Source organism: Prosopis cineraria, unplaced genomic scaffold (assembly GCF_029017545.1).
Source record: "Prosopis cineraria cultivar Desert tree isolate PC_DT_omini unplaced genomic scaffold, ASM2901754v1 PC13, whole genome shotgun sequence".
NCBI classification, from domain to species: domain Eukaryota; kingdom Viridiplantae; phylum Streptophyta; class Magnoliopsida; order Fabales; family Fabaceae; genus Prosopis; species Prosopis cineraria.
In genome coordinates this window covers 35283066-35307584 of record NW_026555344.1, presented here as the reverse complement: position 1 = coordinate 35307584, position 24519 = coordinate 35283066, and the positions used below count along the sequence as shown (strand labels likewise).

General features: G+C 29.1%; 1 protein-coding gene and 1 long non-coding RNA gene across 5 annotated transcripts; one reads left to right on the top strand and one right to left on the bottom strand.

Annotated features, from left to right (window-relative positions):
- Positions 1-11871: 11871 nt before the first annotated feature.
- On the top strand, positions 11872-16298 carry LOC129290397 (uncharacterized). 3 transcript variants are annotated; one of them, XM_054927157.1, is made up of 7 exons: positions 11879-12251; positions 13314-13416; positions 13544-13797; positions 13895-13949; positions 14123-14235; positions 15281-15508; positions 16000-16138. In XM_054927157.1, exons 3-6 carry the CDS (start codon positions 13561-13563, stop codon positions 15500-15502), a joined length of 627 nt encoding a protein of 208 aa, XP_054783132.1. In that variant the 5' UTR covers positions 11879-12251; positions 13314-13416; positions 13544-13560; the 3' UTR covers positions 15503-15508; positions 16000-16138. The 3 variants fall into 3 exon arrangements, with proteins under 3 accessions (XP_054783133.1, XP_054783132.1, XP_054783131.1); XM_054927156.1 differs by lacking the exon at positions 13314-13416 and having other exon boundaries at positions 11883-12251; XM_054927158.1 differs by lacking the exons at positions 13314-13416; positions 15281-15508 and having other exon boundaries at positions 11872-12251; positions 16000-16298.
- An 842-nt stretch (positions 16299-17140) lies between these two features.
- On the bottom strand, positions 17141-20918 carry LOC129290399 (uncharacterized). 2 transcript variants are annotated; one of them, XR_008588363.1, is made up of 4 exons: positions 20727-20918; positions 20546-20619; positions 19304-19446; positions 17141-17437 (listed from the first exon to the last, which is right to left on the bottom strand). It is a non-coding gene; the product is annotated as an uncharacterized LOC129290399 (long non-coding RNA). The 2 variants fall into 2 exon arrangements; XR_008588364.1 differs by lacking the exon at positions 19304-19446.
- Between the last annotated feature and the right edge of the window lie 3601 nt (positions 20919-24519).

Genomic DNA, 24519 nt, shown 5'->3' with positions numbered 1-24519 from the left:
TAGTAATACAAGTATTTAGCCGAGAGAAAAAAAAAGTTGTCATGAATGACATTGGAAGAAACAGGATGAAAGTTAACTAACAAAGCTTGAATGTTGAGGATTATCACATTGCGATGAAACTTGCTAGAGTAGAGGATCTATTGAAAAAAAAAAAAAAAAAAAAATTTGAAGCTCATGATATGCAATCCCAAACCAGGCAGAGCAAGATTGGAGCAAAGATTATTAACCCACCATAAAGTAGCACGAAGGCAAAGAAGATAGAACATGTTAGTATTCCCAGGGGTTTTCCTAACAACAAGACCATTGAGAAGTTGGTTTATGAAAAAACCAACAATATGACAACTCATGGACTTTCTCTTTTGATTTTCATAAAACCAATGATCCGATTTATTGGTTGTGGATAATGAGTTAGGGAGGTACACTGACATGAAGATTAAGCTACCCTTCTCTGAAAGGGTTCATCCCAACTGCAAATGTTTTCTATTATAGAAACTTGAATGTACAAAGATTTCGAGATAACCCATGTTCTTTGGTGAATATCCTTATGAACAAGCACGTTTCTTGACTGCCAAATGGTGCTAAAAAAAACAATAATTTGCACAATCTGATCATAACTTTTACATGAGTAAAACAATTTTATTAACTCAATAACTAATTGTTTACGTGACCAATGTGGGAAAAGGAAGAAGTCTTGATATTTAGACATATATTTCTTATCAACACAACCAAAATGGCATAGAGAAGAGAATTATTTGAAAGATAATGTTAGTCAACTTTGCCTCCACCCTCCCTCATCACAAAGCTTCATCATCGACCTGGTTCAACATTGCCGACATACATGGAGACACAAATCTAGGTTCAGGATGGCAAGAGCACAATGACAATGGTTTATTGTAGAATCAAGAATAAAGGTCAGGCTTGATAAGCTGTCTATTTAAACTTATTTTTATGAGAGTCTAAATGTGAAAAAAATGTTGTTTTTTAGGAAAATTGAGCTTTGAAATTCAACTTTAATAAATCCTTAAAAAAAGAGCTTGGACTCAGATGGTTAAGGCCCGTTTTTTTATCCTTACTCCTAAAAAATAAATATTTTTAAATTTTTAAATTAAATTAACGCTTTAAAATATATATTTATACTTTAATATAAAACTTTTTATTATTCATTTTAATTTTTTGAATATTATAACTTATATTTTTAAAAATATAAAATATTATAATTAAAAATTTTAATTTTTAAAAAATTTAAAAAAATAATAAAAATAAACTTACAAGCTTGACCTTAAACCTTTTAAATAATAGTTAAATTTCAGTTGATTATAGATTTTTGGATAATTGAACTTATGGGCTTCAACTCCTAAAAGCTAAGCCTATAAAATCGAGGCTCATATTGACCAAGTCCACTCATTTTTCATCTTTACTTGTTGCTGATGGTGAAGGGAAGGAGCACAGCGACAAATCTTAAGGTAGACGAAACAACAGTGATGATGACGGGGAAAGATGAGGAACACAAGAACACAAACGAAGGGGCCATGAGATCTACAAGTGTAATCCAAATGCAGGGATTTGAAGAAATCTGGAGCACATTTTGTAATCCCTTGTCGTTATTGAAGCCAACCAAACACCAATAATGACTAAAATGAATCGGCATTAGGATTAATCTTGATTCATGTAATTCAACCAAATTGAACTATTGGATGCAAATATTAAAAGTTCCAAGTAACTCTCTTCACATTATTATTATTTTTTCATTTACAAGTTGTAAATCCTCAATTATTTATTCAAGAGATATCCAATTCTTTCTATTCCAATTACCAACCATTAAATGAGTTGATCCATATGGGTTAAAAAAAAAATTTAAGTTGTGTTGAGTTTAATTTATTTTATATAAATTAAAAAAATTTCAACCCAACTCTTTAATGTAGCCGGGTTAAATGGGTTAATTTATCAACCTATTTATATGCTCTTTTCAATTTATTTTTTTCACAACTTTTAAAAAATATATTTAAATAATTATTTATAATATGATATCTATTCACTATTCATTTTATATACACCAAAATATTAACCTATATGTTTGTACAAAATGTATGAATTGATCCCGCTAGTTAAATCATGTCTTACATGGTTTATACTTAAACCAGTAATTTGGACGAATCAAGCTTAAAGAATCTATTCTCTAAAAAAGATCATATAATATAGCCAAATTTGGCCTAATTTTTTCGGACAGTTTGGCCTGAAGTATTGCTCTTTTGTACCCCTCTTCAATGACAAAATTTTCCCATTTTTCCCTTTTCTTTAATTTTTTTAATGTATTTATTTGAGTCAAATTTTTTTTTCATTCCAACCTAACCTTTGTGATTGATTATTTGAACCAATTTATATAACCATATCTATATTTCTGCTTTAATTTTAAGGATTAACATATAATGTGCGGTGCAGGCAGGGTTGGGTGGTTCCCCCATTTTTTTAAAACAAATATAATTATAATTTTTTGTTAAATAAATATAAATTGTATATTATATTATCTATTTCAAAAATAAAATTATTAAAAATAATGACATATAATATTTTTAATTTTATATTAAACTACAGTAAAATGACTTCTTCTTCTTCTTCTTTTTTAAAGACATGGCACGGATGATAAGAACCATCTAAAAATTTCTCGCAAAATGGAATGAAACATGCAATCGTATCTTTTATGTTAAGAGGCCAGGGGAAAGTCTTTTCAATAAATTGATTAAATTCTAATTACGGATTCAACTCTTCATCTGATTACAATCTTTCATACAAGCAGATGACTTTTCACCTCTAAATTCTAATTATAGATTCTTCACCTCTCTTAATCTCTAGTGATCAGATTTTAATTACAAAGCATTTAAGCTGTCCCAGTCCGACCACACGTGCATCCATCATTGATTTGTCTGATCATGTCACTTGGCTTGACTTTTCTCAAATAGAAATGAGTCCTTTTGCAATAATTGCAAGAGAAAAAATTGGAAAAAATTTCAATGAGGACCCTTAACTAGAGATAATGAACAAGAGGATTCTTAAATTTATAAAATTTTACCAAAAGATCCGTATAAATTTTTATTTGAATTTGTGATAGAAATGATAAAATTATCCTCATGTAAATGAACAATATAAACGATTTATTCATTCCCATATTGTATATTATTTGTTTACTTACATAATGTTGTTCATTTGCCTACTTTACTTATTTGTAGTCCTACTTTCACTTAATTTCATTATACGGCCATAAATAAGTGAAATAGGAAAATGAACAACGTTTTATTAACAAATGAATAACATACAGTATGAAAATGAACAAGTCGTCTTATCATAAAACTAACACTTAAAATAAAATCAAGTGAATTTAGGATTATAAACAAGTGAAGTAAGAAAACGAATAACATTCCGTAAGTAAATGAACAACATATATTATGGGAACAAACAAATCATTTATGTCATTAATTTAAATGAGGGCAATTTTATCATTTCTATCACAAATTTAAACAAAATTCTATATGAGTCTTTTAGTGAAATTACAAAAATTCAAAGATCTTCTTTTTCATTATTATCTCCGATTAATGGTCCCTCACTCAAATTTTTCCAAAAAAAATGAGACGTCACAAATATCTGGAAAAGAAACCACACTATTTAACTTGTAAATAATGTGACTTCACGTTACTTTTCATAACTACTTCCTCATCCGTTGAAAATTATAAAAGAAAATTAGCTAGCTTTTACTTTTTAAAAAAAAAATCAAGGATACATACATACATATATGTATGTATATATATATGTCTTGAATGGCATTGGAAGCAATAGGATGAAAATTAGCCAGCAATGCCTGAATGTTAAAGATTGTCACATTGAGATGAAACTCGCTAGAGTGAAGGACTTGTTGAAAGATTTTTTTTTTTTTGCCTGAAGTTGATGATATGTAATCCCAAATCAAGCAGAGCAAGATTGGAGCGAGGATTGTTAACCCACCATAAAGTAGCATGAAGATAAAGAAGATAGAACATGTTAGCATCCATGGAGGTTTTCCTTGACAAAAAAGCCATTGAAAAATTGGTTTCTCCAAACAACAACAATAACAACAACAAACTGACGACTACTGATGGACTCTTTTTTTTTTCCTTAAAAAAAAGTAATCCAATTTGTTGGTCGTGGATAATTAATAGGCAAGCTATGCTAACATGAAGATGAAGCTACCCTTTTTTGAGAGGGTTCATTCCAACTGCAAATGTTCTTTTATTATAGAAACTCGGTTGGTTAAAAATCTAGAGATAATCAATGTGCCTAATAAACAAGTGTCGCATCCTAATTGTGATCTTCTCCCAAAAAAAAATACTAAATATAAGAGTCGCCATCAAAATTTAAAAGGATAATTTTAGAAATCTTTTAAAAATAAAATGGTCTATGATAATTAAAATAGGGTTCGTGAGTCGGTTGTGCGTAAAGAAGGTATTAGGCACCTCACAACACCCGTTCATAAGAACGATTACCCTAAGTTGATTGTATAAAATTAATTGGTCTTTTAATAATTTTTTAATTATCCTTTATTGCACATGAAAAATAAAGATAAAAAAATAAATTATTTATTTACATGGAAGGACTTGACCTAGGATCAAAGCCTATGGCCTACGTACTCTGTAATGGGAATCAAAGACCACGTAGTTCGAAATATTATTATTTAGGTTTTGTTTTAATTTTTTTTATTAATTTGTTTTATGAAGAGAAGATTATTTTGTGTTATATAATTATATTTATTTTTAAATAAAAAATTGACATAAGGATGTACCTTTGGATAAAAGGAAAACAATCAGTATTGAAACTTGCGGTGATTTAGTATTACTCATAATCTATTAGTTGATACTCTAAGTACACACGGTGATTTAATGTCACTCATGACAAATCTTAAAAGAAATTTCAAAGTGAATTTTCTATAAAATAATTTAATTTTAAAATTTTAAATACAACATTAGATACTTTCAATAATTTATTATCATTTACGGTATCTCATTTGATATTTAGGAACTTGTGGTGATTTAGTATCACTCGTGGAGTAACCTAAATTATGCTAAAAGTTTTATTATTTTTATTATTTTTTTAATAATGCATAAGAGAGAAAAATTTAACAAATATTGAAACTTGCGATAATTTAGTATCACTCACAGTTCGTTAGTTGATGCTTTAAGTGTACACGGTAATTTAGTATCATTCATGACAAACTCTAAAAGAATTTTCAAAATAAATTTCTATAAAATAATTTGACTGTAAAATTTTGATTAGAGGTTTGATACCTGTAATGATTTAGTATCATTCACGGTATCTCGATTTATATTTTAGCAATCCACGATAATTTAACATTACTCATGGCATAACCTAAAATACATTAAAAAAATTTCTTATTTTAATTATTTTTTTAATAATTTACAAGAGGAGATATTTAACCAGCATTGGAGCTCGTGGTGATTTAGTATTACTTGTGAATTTTTAAAGTTATAAGAAAGATGAGATTGAAATATAAAATATTAAGTGAGTATTGATTGAAAAAAAAAAGGAAAAACATGCTGGATCACAACATTGCTACATAACCTCTAATTAAAGAAGAATAAAACGTTAAAATTCATCATGTGGCATGGCATCCAATACATGAACATTATGCCAAATCAAGTGAAGACAAAATAAGCACAAATAGACTTGGCAAACATGAAATTATTTTGGACAAGAAACGAAATGCAAAAAAAAAAAGCCACATAATGCCAAAAAGAAAAGTCAAATTGAGATAAGAAAATTTGATAGTCAGATGTACAATTATGACAAAATAAAAATCATCTGTAGACTTAAAAGTAAATCTAAAATGAGAAAATTGATATGAACATAAGAATAGCATTGGAAAGATCACTTAAATTTGCACCTAACTTGATATAAATATAAAAGTCGTGTACAAAAAGGTCACTTACCTCTAAAGCTTCACCAAGATATTCAGTTGTCTCTTCTTCCAAAAATTTCCTCTTGATTACCTCTCCCCTTTCTCCTTTACAACTATCTCTTATATAGATGTTAACTAGGGTTCTCTCACTTAATGTTAGAATCAAACAAAAAAAGTAATTTTTATTTTGAGTTTTTTTCATTATTTTAGATTTCATATTTTTTTTCTTAACAAATTAAAAACAAATTTCAGTCAAGGTATAATTTTCTCAAATTAAATTTTAAATATTTTAAATTTTCTTTTTTAAAAAAGTCAACTTTAATGTGAATATAATTAAGGAAATTTGGGGTAAAAAATATTATTGTTATCACAAAAGCCCCTTCTTTTTTTTATTCCTTTTATTTCTTTACTTTATTTATTGTGTTTTTGATTAATTTTTAATTTACACTTGAAAGCTCAGACAAAATACAGTATTTACAATAAGCAAGTTTCTCGATTGTCAAATAGTGTTTAGAAAAACAATAATTCACATAATTTAGTATGTATTTGGTTTTCAATTTGCCAAAAAATCAGTTTGTTAAAAATTCATTTGACAAAAATTAATTTAATAAAAATCAGTTGTTATAATAAAATTTATATTTAAATATATATTTTTCAAAGTCAGTTTGGCAAATTAAAAATTATTTAAATTAATGATAATTTATACTTTTGAAATATACTTTTAAATATACAATGATCAAAAAGAATATTGATTTATGATAATTTATAATTTTTATTATACAAATATAATATATTATAAATGTTTAAAAAATGTGAAAAAAATTAAAATAACATAACATTTAATATGGTTAAATTTACATGCTTATTCACAGGGGATTCTTTTTATTTACATGATCATAATATTATTGAGCCAGATAGGTTTAATTTAAATTTAAAAGAAAAATTAATAACATTAAATGTTTGATTTAAAAATTAACAATAACAATACAAAACAAAACACTTTAAGAGAAATAAGTTAAAAAAAAACAACAGCCATGTTATATTGGAGCATTTGATCGTGGCCTCCCGATATAGAAGAAGAGAGGTAGAGCAAACCGGAAAGAAGAACATAGTTAAAAGGGTAGTAAGGTAAAATAAATAGTTACATTCTAAATGTAAGTTCAAAAAGCTATCAAAAGTTTTATCCTCTAAAACTACATTCAATCACATTTGAGATGTAATTTCATAACATACATTCATCTCACATTTTTAGTTCACACAGCTTTTAACTTTTTTAAAGTACCAAAATGCTTGCAAAAAGTTAAATGTAGGGTTCCCAAACGGAGCTTTAATCACACCTCTTGCAAGAGTGCAGGAACAGAAATTAACTCAATAACTAGTTGCTTATGAGACCAATGTGGGAAAAGGAAGAAGTCATGATGCTTATACATTCAAACTAAAAGGATCTAACCAAATCACAAAAAGCAAAATATGATATAGACTTTCCTTATCAGCATGACCAAAAAGGGCATAGATCAATTACTTGAAAGATAACGTTCTCTCAAAGCATCTCCCAGACTAGGTTTTATTTTCAAGAAAATAATTAACGTTATTAAAAATTACCTGTCATATCTTTATTTTCCTTATACTCCACTACTCAATGAAACTTGAATAATAAGATATTTACTATTTATAAAACTATTATTGAAATATTATATTATATAAATAAATAAATATAAAATGCTAACATTTCACAGAACATTTCAGAACTGTAGGGAAAAAATGAACAAAATTTATTTTCGTAAAATATTAAATTTGAATTGTCAAATTTCATCCCAAGGTCAAGATGAGTAATGAAGAAAAATGAAGAGCAAAAATGTACCCTTCTAACCCTACATGTTATTCCCTCCTCTCACATTTATAACATACTTTCGAAGAAGGATTTTGTGATCCTTTTTATAAGGCATTACATTGAATATTTATTACAACTTTTTCCTTTTATCTTCATTTAATGCTGATATAGGAAATTAATATTTTAACGATGCAGTATTTGATATAAGTGAAGTAAGAAAATTTTTCATCGTCGCCCCATTGCCATTTTCACTCTTATTTCTATCTCTGATGTAATAATAATAATAATAATAGTAGTAATAATAATAATTAAGCAAGAAAATTTTCATCCTCGCTCCATTGCCATTTTCACTCTTATTTCTATCTTTGATATAATAATAATAATAATAATAATAATAATAATAATAATAATAATAATAATAATCCTTCCATTTCTATTTATAAGAGAAACTATCACTTTTTACTTATTTTTTATATAAGTAAAATTACCTATTTCAATAAGCATTTATTACAAATTTCTTAAATTATCTCTCATAATTATTAACAAGAAATAATTAATGTATGCTTATTTTAATTAATATGGAGCATTTTAGTCTACTCTTTTTATTTTTAAATATAATTATTATAATTAATTAATTTTTTTAAACTATATGATATAATTTTTTTTATATATAAAAATGGAGGAAATATATATTTAGTGCCAATTTGGTCAAGAGAGAATGTAAAGGAAAGGAGTGAAATATAATGTAATGATACCATGAGTTTGTTTGGTATGACATCAATAATGATAAAAATAATTTTATTTTTGTATTTAATTTGATATTAATTAAGATAAGAAAAATACTAAAATGACCCCATTCCCTTCATCTCTTGTGCTTCTTTTTAGATCTGGTTTCAGCATCGCAAATCTTAATCAAGTACATGTAATGTGTGGCACGTGTGGGTTGAATGGCGCCCCCCCTTATTTTAAAGAAAAACAAATATAATTATAATGTTTTTATGTTGAATAGATATAAATTTTATATTAGATTGATTTATAAAAATATTTTTATTATTGATGCATGATTAAAATCACCTTTGAATTTAAAAAAAGAGTAGAACTTAAATATTTATATAAGTAAGATAAACTAACATGCCTTCTATTTTATTTTAAATACACAAATATTTTTTATTTTAAAAATCTATACAAAATTGCTATAGAATCAATAGTTACAAAATATAGATCTCCTATATATTTTTTTAGATTTTATTCTCAATCTACCTAATTGTTATTTGATTATTAAATTAGAGATGTTTGATGAAAACATTTCATTTAAAAATATACTATTTCTGGTCCTTATTGTATAATACTTTTAACTGTTTTATTTATTTTAAAAAATTTAGTTTTTTCTCTTAATATCTTAAAAGAATGAGATGTATTTTTATTCTTGACTTTAAATAATAATATAACTATATTAAATACTTTCATACTAATTAAGAAATAGTAACATTGGAAAAAGTAATTTAGTCATTATAAGGTGTTCTACATTTTAGATAAAAAATTATTTTTAAAATATGTCCTATAAATATGATAGGAGGGAGCATGTTTTCTGAAAGTAATTCAAACTACCCAAAAGAAATTTTAATATATATTTTATCAGAATTGAATTTTTTTAAAGTTATTAATACTATCTAAAAATTTTAATAAATTCTTAACTTTATTTCTATTAAAAATATATATTTTAATAATTTATTTTTTTTTCCCTCCAACACTTAATGAAAAATAAAATATAAAATTTATAATTAAAATTTAATGATATAACTTATAAACATGACAAATAAATTTTCTCTTCAAACCTTTTAAATAAGACCAAAATTAATACACTTTTGACTTTTTTTTGATAATTCTTATCTTACGATTTTTTTCATATTGTAAAATTATTTTTATGAAATTTTTATTCTAAATTTTAAAAAACCTAAAACTAAATTATCGGCATAATATATAATTAACTTTTTATTTAAATCCGGAGTCCTGCCATTTCCATCCTGGCTTCACCACTGGTTCATATTCTCATAAAAACATTTCAACAAAACCAAGCTTAAAATAAAATAGTCTAGCAATAGAGTCCCTTCACTTTTAATAAAGCGAATTAGGTCTCCTTCACTTTTAATAAAGCGAATTAGGTCTCCTCGAAACCCATGATTACGATTTATGAAGGGTGGGACCATCAAGACATTCCTCGATCACACTCCCCTGTTTCTACTCGCATGAAAGAAAAAATTATATCATACAATTTAAAAAAATAATTAATTATATTAACTGTGTTTAAAAATAAAAAATTAAACTACAATATTTTTTATTAATTATATTAATTAAGTTTTTATTAATTATTTTGATAATTATGAATAATAAAATTATGAAAGATAATTTAAAAAATTTATAATAAATACTTATTAAAAAAATATAATTTTATTTATATAAAAAATAAATTAAAAGTAATAATTTTTTTCATAAATAAAAACGAAGGGAGCATCGTGATATCAGGATAACTTGTCAATTTTCTAATAATGGAAAAAATCCGTACTATTTTTTTGATAATAAAATCTGTACTATTTTCCTTCTATTTCAATATCCCTCTGATTCTAATTCTAATTAAACTTAATAAAATTCTCCAAACATAAAGGTGAATCATGAGGAATAGTAACAGAAAATTTTGTTCCTTAGGGTAGAAGATTGGATACCCAAGATGATGATTGATGAGGACGTGAGGATCGAAAGATTGTTATAATTTATTATTCATCAAAGTAGAAAAACTTTTGATTTTGATAATGCCTAGTGATCTTTCAAATAATTACTTGCCTTCCATTAAAAAAATAATTAGAAAAACTTCGGCAAAAAGAAAAACTTAGATCGTGATTTAATATTGTAATTTGAAAACAATTTTGCAAACAGGCCAAAAACAAATACAAAAAGCAGATGAATATATTAATAACAGCATTAATAGCAGACATTTGCATATGAAAAATAATAAGCTTTGGATAAAAAAAATATGATAATTACATAATTTTGATTCTAAAATAAGTATATTTATTAATTATTATATTTTCACTAGACTCTCAAAATTGGGTCTGGGTCCTTTCCTCATCCCATCTCCACCCTTAAATAACAAAATAAATGGTATAAATTTAATTGTTTTTAAATAAAAATTTAATTATTTTACAAAATAATCATCATAATATCATTTAAAAATAAATAAATAAATTTAAATTATTAAAATTTAACTTGAGCAATTCACATTTAATTCATAACCACATTACTGTTATTAAAATATTTTGTAAATTGATCAATAACTTTATTATAATTATAAACTGTGCATTTTAAATTTTAACAGTTTGAATTTATTTATTTTTTGAATACAATATAATAATTATTATGTGGAAATCTGAATCATTTATATTTATATTTATATTTTTATCTAAAAGTGGAGACAAGATAAGGAGAAAGTGAAAGAGGGATGTGGAGAGGATCTACTTCCCTCAAAATTAGATATCCATATTAATCCATACTTTTTTTTTAATGATTTTGTACTCTCTAGGGAAAAGCTATTGTAATTTGTACCTTACCGGTGATGATAAATTATGGATCAAATTATCATGCCGAAAGATGCAAAATCTAGTTTTTAACCCAAAAAGAAAAATAATTATGTCAAACAAAGAAAAAGATAGAAATTCAAATGAATGCTCCTTTTTGTTTATATTGGAAAGCATTTTCTATAAAAAATTGATGAATTTTGATATAATATATTTGATGGGGTATTAATTATATTTTTTAATATTATTTCTGTTTAGACTTATTGACTACAAGAAAGAGTATAATTTATATTTAAAGTTTTTGCATTTAAAAATAAATAAAATTAAAAAATTATTAAGGTACACCAACTAAGTAGTCGCAAGAGAGGAAATTTACTCATGAGCCATCAGCTTATATAACACAGCAAGGGAGTGGGATGGAGAGGAGATGTTAAAAATGAAATATTTTGATATTTGGGTCATTAGGTGTAGTTTCCCCTTAAAAAGAATCCCGTTCCGTTACTTCCCGCTCGTCCCCACGAGCACGACCACGATGATGAAGTGACCTCCCAAGAAGATGAATAGTTTCCAAAAATTCAAATGATTCGTTCGTGCGAGAAGTACTGAAATCATAGCGATCCAGTCATCGTCACGCGTGCATGGAACGACAGAGGATGCGCCACGTGGACAACTTTCACCGACTTCCTTGGCGTCTTGTTCCCTAACTCCGTTCAGTTCCCAACACTGCGCAACACAACATTGCCGCACTCTCGTCTCTCATTCATTCTTCTACTTATTTAGAAGGCCCGGTCAGCCGTTTTGGATGTTCTGAACCCTAAACTGCGATAGCGGCTCAGATTCTTGCTGTGATTTGAATGCTTGAGAAGTCTGAGCATTCGTCCCATTTCGCGATTTGGAGCTGCGATTGAAGGTCCGTTTTTCGTACTTCGAGTTCTGACTTGCTTTTTTCCCGGCTCTAGTTTTGCTTGAGTTGTCTTGACGCTTGGTTTTGTTTTGTGGATTGTGATTTTCGGTTTTGGTGTGTAGTACTCTATCTCAATTTCTGGACATCGTTGCTGAAAACCGTGCTTTTCTTGTTTATTTTTATTGTCTTTTAGTTATTGTTGTCGACTTTGATTCGTCGTGATCCGATTTTCACACACGATGTTCAGCAATTAGTGTTCCCCCCCCCCCCCCCGGGTATCAGAGTGTGCTTTTTTTTTTTTTTTTTGCCATAGCGATTTTCTAAAATGAATGAATGCTCTTAGGCAAAGGAAATGTATGCTTGAATTGATGACACGGGTTGCTAGGGTTCATTGGATAGTATCTCTGAAGGCTTCGTTATCCATTTAGCCAAAGAAGAGTTGATTAATTCATTGGGATGATTCGATGCTGATTCCAGAGTATTCAAAAGAAAACTGTACAGAAAAGTTTGCTGGAAAGTTGCAGTTTTTCTTACCCTACTGCTAAAAATTGTTCAACAAAATTGCCAAATATGAGACACCCGAACTTTTCTTTTCCTTGTATACTGAATTTTTATTTATGCCAATTTACGAACTTTTTCACATGTCCTTTTTTCTGCAACGCTTTACCCTATTTACCTACTTTTTGACGGCCACGATGGTTGGTAACTATTTTCCTTTATCATTAATTGCTTATGTCGATCATAAATTTTCTAGTCAGGGACATGAATTTTATCTATTTATACTTTGAATAGAGTTTGTTTAAAATTTTTATAACCTAGATATTTAGTTCACTAAGTTTGTATTGTAATCAAGGATTGTTTCGGGATCGCTGATTCTGCTGCAACCCAAGTCTTGTATGGCTATTATGTCTTCTTATGTTGGTGCCTACGAAGAATTCAAATTATTTCACACTTATAGCCGGTCATATATATCTAGTTATTCTGAAAGTAGAATAAATTATCATTTATATTACTGTATATGTAATGATTTTTTTTCCTCAAAAAATAATTATTTCTTCTGCAATGCAGAGGTTGACTTCTTGTTATGATGAGCATCTGGATCCACACATTGCTCTTCAATTATCGGAATCATCATTTTTGTTTTATTTTTCTCACCATTATCTCCTGCCAAGTAAATTTTGCCTCTTTTAGGGGCCCAGATTTGACTCATTTTATCGATTGTTGTGCATGATGATGTTTTGCGTGACATAGTTTTTTTTTTGTTTTGTTTTTTTTAACGTTGTGTGGTTTGGGTGCAGTTGTATCAGTACTCAAGATGAGTACTCGTTCTGTTGGGGGGCATGCTCTCAGAAGTTACCGACGAAGGAAGGCTGTTTTGGATTTGGATCTTAATAGAGCTCCACCTGGTGAGAATCGGGAACAAGAGGGACCTTCCATTCCACCTGAACCCCAGCTAGTTCAAGCTGTCCAGCAACCACAAGTTGTACAGCCTATTGATGTGGAGGCCATTGATGATGATGTTATAGAATGCACAGCAAGAGCTTTTGCTGAAGTATACCTCTCCCTTCGATAAACTGTTGATTTGATCATGTCATTCTATGTTTGATATTGGGTGCTAGTCTTATTTATGCAATTCTCATTCAATTTAGGCTAAAAACAATTCAAGAAGGAATCGTGGGAGGACTATAGTTGATGTGGATTTTGGTAACATATTATTCCATTAATCTGCCTTGTTCATTATTTAGAAGCTTCATTGACATTTTGTTTAACATATTGTTGACTTGTTCCTTGTCAAATCATTGATATTTTCTTTCCTGTGACTTATGTGGTTAACTATTTTTTTCTTTCTGACACCCTCTCTCATATGATATTTGCAGATCAGAGTCATATAGCTGAAAATGCTCCCAATTATTGCGGAAGAGATTCTTCTAGCCAAACAATTCTCAATACTGATCAATATATAAACTTGGAAGGCAGTGGCAGCTCTGAGGTAACAATATTTTAAAACATGTCATATTTCATACACTGACAAAGATGAATAACAAGAGGACTACAAATCCTTTACTACTCAACAAACACATGTAATACTACATCATACGCTTTAAGAACAGAACACGATAGATTTGCCAACTTTTGAGAGGTTGGCTCTCTCCACCCAAGAAGGTTCTCTGTATCTAATCATTTTAACTGCTCTGTCCTACCCTGGTCATTACTCTCTGATTTTTCTTCATTCTGCTATCCTTCTATATCTAAACTTTTTTGTTTTCTTCTGGACCAATAGTCTCCATTTTCTGCCATTTTGCCATCCTCTATGTCTCTCTGTGTGTGTTTTGGTGGCAACAGTGGGTCGGGACCTATCACTCACGCGCAAACGTGCCTTGGCTTGAGATTCGTTCCACACATACTACTTCCTGGGTCCCATATTTATACCTTCTGTTTGTCCATTTTCCCTTTGCATCTAGGCCCTTCTTGGTTGTAATTTTACACTTCCATTTCATTGACTTTTGTTAGGGGAAGAAAACTCTAAGTAGAACAATAAACAATTCTAGGGAGAAAGAGTTGGTTGTTTTATTTTATGTCGTCTGTCTTCATTGCATTGTTCGTTTGGTTGTTTTAGTCTTTTCAAGGGGGTACTTCTTCTTGGAATCTTCACTTTGCTAGAGATCCCTTTGATAGAGAAGTTCATGAACTTGAGTACTTTTTTCTGATTGTTGAGTCAATTTGTCTTCTTCGGGTCCTTTCAGATATAGGAGTTTAGTACCATCCCTCTATCTGAAAATCTTTAGTGGTCCTCTATGGGGATATTTAGTATGAAGGAAGGAAAATCTTTACTTTTTCCCTCACACAAGGAAAGCTATATAATGTCTATTATATCTTTGTTGCCATTGATGTTAATGACTCCATCGGTATAATAAACAATGACGTTCCTAGTGTAGTTCATCATCTTAGCATAACTGGATTTTCTTGGTTTTAGTGTTACAAGATTCTACCTACGGAATCCAGTATTGACAGTTTTTCCTGACTCACTATTGCAGTGGGGGAACGATAAAAAGTCATCTAAACCTCCAATGGAGCCTGTCTTTAGCTGTCCAATATGTATGGGCCCATTTATAGAGGAAGTGTCAACAAGGTGTGGTCATATATTCTGTAAGAGTTGCATTAAGGCTGCTATAAGTGCACAGGGCAAATGCCCTACATGTAGGAAAAAGGTTACTGCAAAAGAGCTCATAAGGGTGTTTCTACCATCAACTAATTGAAGTAAGGTATGGCCATACGCATTGGTTAAACGGGCTTGTTGAATTGCTTTTTTGACCTGATCTGTAGAGGAAACAAACAAGCTAGTAGTTTCCAACTTTCTGCCTCATGATTAGTTGATCGGAAATTAATTGCTTGTTTGTCTCATCGAAGACTGTTTTATGGAGGGTAGCTCAGGAAAAACCTAATTGACAGACCAATATTTGTGGGGTCCTCAAACAAACATGGGCCTTATTAATGGTACGATCAAAAAGAATTAAGAAGATAAAGGATTTGATCTTGTCATGTTTTATTTGGATTAGCTAAAATAGAGTAGAGGTTCATTTGGTTTGTCAAATGTTCTCCAAACAATAGTTTTTCAGGCCAATAGAAAAGAAAAGAGAAGAGAAAATAGTTTTTCACTTGGTGTCTCAAGACATTTTTCATGGTACTTTACTTGGTCAATGCCTTTTCTGTTGACTAAATGGTCTTTCTCTTGCATTTTGATTTTTTCATACAGACTGGATTTAAGGAGAATCAGGAGTGGAGGAAACCAAACAATACTTTGGAGGGATTTAAGTTACAGTGCAGTCTTCATTGTGATCTTAGTGGTAGTTGCATTGGAATTTGTCCAATTTGCTGTTCGGCCTCTGGTGTAGTACTGTAGTATAATTAACTCATGGGGATGCTGTAGGTTAATCTTTGTTTTCGGCTCAGTTTTGCTTGAGCATTAGTGCTGTGTCACCTAGTCTTGGCCCAATGGATTTATGTATGTGACATTCACATACCTCATAATTTATGAGTATGTTTGGATTTTAATTGAATATAATTAATTATAAAAAAATTAATTAATATGATTAATTTAGAATATAATTAATTATGTTATGTGGTATATAATTGATTTATAAAATTTTTAATCAGAATTGAAAAGCAAAATTGAAAAGTAGAGTTGAAAATAAGGTAAAATTATAGTTTTGTAAAAGCATATCCAAACAACTATGTTACATATTAAAATCAATTATGAATTTAAAATTATGTTTTTTTTTTAAATTTGAATACTCATTATACACGTTAAAATAAATTATAAACTCAACATCATGGTTTTTTTTTTAAAATATCCAAACATTTTTATATATATTAAAATTAATTATGAACTTAAAATTATAGTTTTCTCATAAGCTATTAGCTTCTCAATTTAATTTTTTAATTATACAATATACATTTCTAAAAATTTATTCAAAAATCATATTAGTTATTTTACAAATCATATTTTTTAGTCTATAATTGATGTTGACATAATATAAGATGTTTGGATATTTTTTAAAAACAATAATTTTGAATTTATAATTAATTTTAGCCTGTATAATGAGTGTTTGGATATTTAAAAGAAAAAACCTAATTTTGAATTTATAATTAATTTAATATATAATATAGATGTTTGAGTAATTTTTGTGGAAGTGTGGTTTCCGTACAAATGATTGATTTTCAATTCAAATTCAAACAAGCACTATGCTATAGTTGTCATTTATTAGTTGACAATATGTAGGCTGTATATTTAGTGTATTACGTGTTCATTCTTGAAATGAGGTCTGAATGGGTTCAATTTTTTTTTAAATTTTTTTCAAGCTTAAACCTCCCTCTTTAAGTCGAAATCAATGCCAAAAATGGAATTATTCAATACAATTTATAGAGAATAACAGGTAGGTCTTAAAACACTGAATTAATGACAGTTAAATTTCTGACAAATCATGTTGATCTTCACTTTAATTAAAACAATGTATATGCTCCTGATAGGTCTTATCTCTATTGGCTTGAAGATGGATGAGGTGGCCAATTTCACGGAAGAAAGCACACGAGTTGTCCTCAGATTGAAAAGCATGGACTTTCCCTGGATTTGTTGAGGAGCTAAAAGGGACCTCCTCATCAAAATTAGGGTCTATCTTCTCTACAGAACCCATCTGCATGCAAAGGCAGTTAACTTGTTAGAATTTCAGCAAATATGTAACAAGAATGATGTTGAATATTTTCTGACACAATCCCATCAGCGAGAAAGCTATATATACAGAATCCCGGAGAAAACAATTTCATAGAATAAAAACGCAAATGCAGTACATGATTTAGTCTTTCTGAACTTTTAATGGGTTATTAGTTAGGCAGCATAACAGGAGTCTTCAACTTTCCATCTTCACATATTTACAACCCAATATTACAGACTCGGGAAACCTCAAAAGAATTAAAGCTGCAGTTGATTGCGATATGATATGGGTACAGAATAGGGGGGGCTTAATCCTAAAGGGTATGTACAAAGCATCAAAACCAAGTAAATCAAGACAAAATGCTCAAGACGAAGCGCTACATGAAACAGCACGAGAAGCGAGTCAGTGAAATCACAAACTACATTAGTAAACAAGTGTACTAGAGAAGTAAGAGGATTCAGCTTAATAAAATCAGTTAATTTTGTCATGGTAATCTCTTTTTTTAGTAGCTTGGCAATTTCTCTTTCAATGCCATGAGCAGATGATGAAGCACCCTCTTAAGATTGAGGGTTCGAAAGTTCGACCTTAGATAAAATCTTTTAAATATGTCTATGGGGTTGACCACCCTTAATTCTAGCTTGTTTAAGATCCTGCCCTCAACCACGAAGGGGTGATTCATTCTGTGGAGTAGAGGACTTATCAAATGTCCTACTGCTAGTGGAACTTCTACCAGAGGGATGACGCTAGGCGGCATTCTCACTATCCAAGGAAATATGAGAAATTTTTAATTCAAAATACAATAGTTATATAGGAAGCACAATAATTAAGGAAGAAAAGACTCTTTTAGGACTTTCTAATGGGACTTTTAATAAAATCTCAATTATTATAATGCTCGAGTTCATAATAATAATTAAAACTTTAAAGAAGAATAATTGCTTCACATAGTCATAGAAATTTAAGCTCTAACACCATCTGTCACAACCTAATACTAAAGGTATGACCGGCATAAAATATGAAGAGAGTTGGAGCTATATATATAACAATAAAGTTCGTAAAGTTTTAATGCAGATTCTCCTCTATAATTCAAATCTCCTAAAATTTTCACAATAGAATAGAATTTACCAACCAGACTAGCAAGGAGACTAGTTTCATTGCAGTAATTTACATAATAATAAAATAAGATCAGGACCTAATTATGATGTATGTAGAACACTAACTTATAATTTACAAAATATAATATAAGGTTTCACCAAAAAGAATAATCACCATGTATTTCCCTTTTCCAAAAAGCAAGAAGGGCCCTCAATGGTCAGTTGGAAGCGCAGGTTTAGCTACAATATCTAGACTAAAGAAATTACCGATAAGTAGCGTTCCAATCAAAATTATAATAAAGAAAACATGAAGATAATAAATAATAAATTTAACTTCAAATGATTTAATGAAATAATGAATTATCCTTAAATTAGAAATAAATAATGATTTTTTTTTCATAATAATATGACTGTGAAATTTGACAATATTGGTAGAATTACATATATATATTAAAATTTTTTACTGCTCATAAAATATAAAGATTTAAAATAATAGTGCAGTTCGATAAAGTACTTTAAGAGAATTACTAAAAAAATGATAAATTTTAGTTTAGATTTAGGAGGGTTTAATTAGAACGAATAACAAGCATGAACACACAATTCATGAAAGTAAATAACTAATCAAGTATTGACACACAATTTACAAGGATAAGTAACTAGTCAAGTGCAGTTGAGAGCCATGAAACAAGCGTGGCAAAAGCCACGAATAAAGCACAGACATGAAGCCTATGAAAAGAAGCGTGAGTATAGTACTTACAAATACCATCGCTCCGATCCACGTGCGTTGGCTTTTGCACAGGGATATCATCTCCTATAAGCACCTTGCTAATTGGGTGTAATATGACGCCCCAATAGCTAATGGAACTGCCGTTAGCATCCAACGTTTTGAACTTTGTCCCCCTTAATAAAATTAAGCATATATGAAGCAAGAAAACAATTTCAAATTTTTTCCATTTTCAAATACTATTCAACTATTATTTTTCATTATTATTTGTCAACGATATAAACTATCACTAAAATTAACACATTTTCATCAATAAAACAATTATTATAAAAATAAGATAAACAAGAATATTTATACAATTTATAAAGGATTAATAGTAAAATTTTAAATAAAGAGATTTTATAAACACTTTACTAAAAATTTATTCAAAACGTTACCCACTCACCTAATAATTTTTTCAAAATTCTAAAGTATGCTTCTCTTAATCTTTTACTTTAATTCTAATGGTGTTCCTGATTTCTTAACCAATGAATCGTAATTTTAAAATCATTTATCAAGAAAATTTTCAATCACTAGTTGTGCATTAAAATTCAATCTAAACAATATTAACAATAATATTCAAACAAATTATGTTTTAAATATAGTTAAGTTAGTTAAATTATTTGATAGCTTTTCATTTATCCTCATACTTCCTTATGACTTATATTAATTCATAAATTATAATAAATGATATCAATTATTCTTAAACTTCCTCTAGATTAAAAATGTAAAATAAACATGATACATAATTATTTCTCCCACTTTGATATTATAAAATTTTCAATTAACAATTTGAATCAAAATTATAGATACTTTTTCAAGTGAATCTTAACTACTCACAATTCACCAAATTTTCCCACGACAAATTTTTACAAATACCTTAAGGCATTTATTTATTATTGACAAAATTAAGAGATAAATAACCATGCAATTCAACAACTTTCTTTCCCTCCGTGTATTCTTTAAAATATATCTACAAATACAAATACATTGAGGGCATTCTCCAATAATTAAGCATCCAAGTAAGTTCCACAACTCTCAACCTTTAATTCCATAATTATATTTCAGCTCATCATCACTATAAAACCATTTTCCAGCATCAACCAAAATTTCTCCTTAATCCTAACTAAAAAACTACAATAACAGTGAGAAACAGAGGCTGCACCTGACGGCTGAAAAAATGATTTAATGTTGCTGTTGTCATCGAAGAGGGGGAAGAGAAGATCAACTAGTTACCTCAAACTTGAGTGCAGCCATAACGGTTCAGGTTCTTCATGTGGTCGACGTTGAAGAAGATAGAAAGCTTTGGTCTGCAACTCAAATAAGGTAGGCAGAACCAGAAATCAAGACCAGAAAAAAAAAAAGAACAACTAAGCTTATCGAAGATGAGAAACAAGAAGGATTGAAGATAACATACACACGCACAGACGCTCAATCCTGGATTGAGAAACACGAAATGACAGAGAAGGAAGAACTAATTCTGGTGACCCACTTCCAGTTGCCGGAAACGCACCAGTCCAGTCAGATGTATGCCACCGGTGAGAAGAAGAGCAAGCCGAAGGTGGAGAGAAGGAGTTCGACGGTGATGAGAAGAGAGAACTCAAAGTCGGTGAAGAACAAACGCGAATGCTCTGTTTTAGTTTCTTTCACGCGAAGAAATACCATCAGACCAAGGGAGTTTTGGGAAAATTGCAAGAACAGCATCAAGAAAATTACAAGACAGACCCAACAAAAATTACAAAGAGACCCAAAATTTTCTCATAAATTAAAATAACCAAAAAAATGGAACTTGCTAAAAACTTATTTAAATAAAGTATCCTTTAGAAGAAATTTTTTGTTCAAATTAACATTTAAGTTCATTACAGTAAAAATAACTAATCAAAGTGGTTCATTTATGTTGTTATGACAGGTAATGAACATTCCTGACTGAATAACAGATGGGTAGCTCCCTGCAAAGATTGCTTGCTTGCTTTTTCATCTTTTTAAGTTATATTAAGAATATTTGAACCATGAATCTCTACATTTTATTTAAGGTATTGAAAAACGAACTAATAATTGAATTGATCAAAATATTTGTTTAAGAGTTAATGGTAAAATAGTAGTTGAACCATAAAAATATTAGTTTAATGATTTATTAATTTAGTTGGGTGGATTGACTTGAATTTTTATATTATGATCTCACCACATGTTGACCACCTCAGTTAGTCTTAGATGACAAATTTCTTGCTTCTTTTATTTATTAGTCTTTTCATTTGGGATCATGTTGTAACCATTGTTTTATTTTGCCTTTCTTATCTAGTAGTTGTTTATAATCTTAAAAGTTAGTTTCTTTCACTGTATAAGTAAGACTTCTATTGGTGACTGTTTCGGTCACGGATCAATGAAGTGACAAAAATGACCATTGAAAATCTTATTTCTTGTTTTGAAGGATTGGGATAAATAAATTAACTAGCATTTGCATTCTCTAAATGTTCATGTTCCATATATTTGAAAAAAAATATTCTCATGATTGTACTCAAATTTATTAGAAGTCATCAAGCATCTTCAAAGACCCAAATGGTATTTTGCTCTTCAAAATCAAACTTTTGCAAACCTATAATCATTAATAATGTACTTGATTCATGTTTTCTCTCTCACTTGGATTCAACAAGTAATTTATGAGTATTTGCCATTTTTCCATTGCTTCAAGTTGATCAACAAATGAAGGTAGAGTTGCAAGATTTGGCAAAAGTAGTGAGGAAAACCATAAGAAAAGTTGATGTAGAAGACTCAAGGTGATAATTACTTGGGAGAAGAAAGGCGCATTAGCACTGGTGTAAATGATGTATCTTAAATTATAGTATATAATTTAAATTTTGATCTGAATAGTTTAAGTTCGTTCCTTGAATTCTTAAGTTCATATAATGTCATCATCACACTTTGACAACTTGGTTTGTGTTTGTTTCTTGAAGTTTCTGTAAAGAGGAAGAGAACTCTATATAATCATCTTCTAAATGCATAATAATATTTGGGTTTGAAGTGGGAAGTTCATTTTTTTTTTTCATGAAAGAAAGTGGATCCCGAGCCCTCACCAGTGCTTACAGAGTATTTATATACTCCCTCCGTCTTAAATTATAAGATGCTTTTAAACAAAATCTCTCATACCAATAGAGCTTATTAAATACATTTTACAACCTTACTTTTTTAAGAAAAAAATATAAACTTTTAAAAATGCACTTTATTTAATACTCCATTAATAAAAGAACATTAAAAAAAGAGAATATATGGTAAGGGTAATATTGAAAAAGTATCATTAATAAAACTTTATTTTTATCAAAGTATCTTATATTTTGGGACGCTGAATCTTTTCTATATAATTTGAGACGAAGGAAGTATTATCTACCAACAATTCCTCACATCATATAGAAACCCAAATAAGGCCAGTGAGAAAAGCAAAGGAAAACTTATTAAAGAATGCTTGATGAAAACAATGATAAAGTTTGAAGAGTGACATAAGCACTAATGAGAGTTTAACAAGTGAAGATTGATCAAGTTCTTGGACAATAATGGAATATAACAAAATGCATGAGGGTAAATTAGTCCAGAAATTTGGCTCCCCTATAACAAAACCTCAACTTGAAGAGGACCAAAATAAAGGGAGGGGATCATCGCCTAATAACCAAACCACATTGTAAAAGTCTATAACGTAGCCATTCATTCACAATTTGTAGTTATTTTCAATGATTTAATGAATGGTAAAATTAGAAGTCGCTTCATTACTATATCCAATTCTAGTCTCATGCTCTTATCATTATCATGAAAAGTGAGAGATTATATTTTGCATACCCACATTAATTAATACAAGGATAAATTCATAAAAAAAAACAGAAAGAAAAAATTATTGCTGAACGTCGGGGACTCGCCGGATGAGTAAAATTACAGAACAGAAGTTTCAGAGAATGAAGCTTACTTGGATTGTTGCTGCCGGAGACCGGAGGGCTACGAAGCCTTGAAGGCGATGGCTTTGGAGTGCAATCATGCTCTTGGTGCTCGCTCCCTTTCCCAGGTACTGCAGAAGATCAAAACAACGGAAGAACGACGATTCACTTAAGGAGTTCGGAAATTGATACTTCCCCTATAACATTATTATGGGACTCTCTCACTCTTAAGGGCAAAAAATTAGTTCAAAAATTTCATCTCTTTAATAAATTTTATATCTTTCAACTATATTTTCTTTTAATATTATTTAAAAATATCTCAATAATAATAATAATAATTAAAATTTTAATGCATTATTTTTTTTTAAAAATAATTAATAAAGTTGTGGTTTGATTGGAAAGATAATTATAAAAATTACTCAATATTCAATATTTTGAATCAAACAAGATTTTTTTAAAAATGCCCAATATTATTATAATTTGGAGAGTATTAAATATGATTTTTCAAATAATTATAAGTGTAAAATTTACCTCTTTAATCAAGTAATACAGACAAGTTGTTATTTGATGTTAACTGTCTCATGTATAAAATCAAATATTATTATGCAACTAGATTTTATGCTCGTGAGTTGCATGGGATATTAACCCTCAATTATAGTATAACAGAATATGGAGAAGAGAAGATTCAACAGGTTCAATTTCTGGAAAAAAAAAAAAAATGAAAGTTGACATTTTTTAGGGTTAAAGAACAAAAATACATTAAATTTTTTTAAAAGAATCCAATGTTGCCCTATTGTTAACCCATTTACATGTTGACCGTTAAATCTCTTAATATTAGGAAATCAGTTTAATAAGTTGCGCCTGGTAAAATTTGTGTGTGATCTAGGATGCTGGCACTTGTAATACTCATAAACCAAGTGTCTTTTTATCCAGGTCTTTGTTCCTATCAAGGGCCATGTCATTACAAAAGCTTAAGTTACTAAATTCTGGCCCGTGAAAACGAACTCTCAAACTAAAACCTTTTGAGCTTGAAGTATGGACAAATCACTGATTGATCTTGTGTTGAATTTTCATTTAGTCAGGAGTAGTGAGATGGGAAAGATTGAACTAATGGCCACTTAGTAATAGCGGCTCTAATACTTTCTCAAGGACCATTTTCACTCAAAAGTTCATTATAATATTTAGTATGTGATAGATTCTTCAAATCAAATTGAATAGATATATGACATCTATGAGGTGACAAATAATTCTGCAACAATATTATTTACCATTAGCATGAGATTGAAACGATTA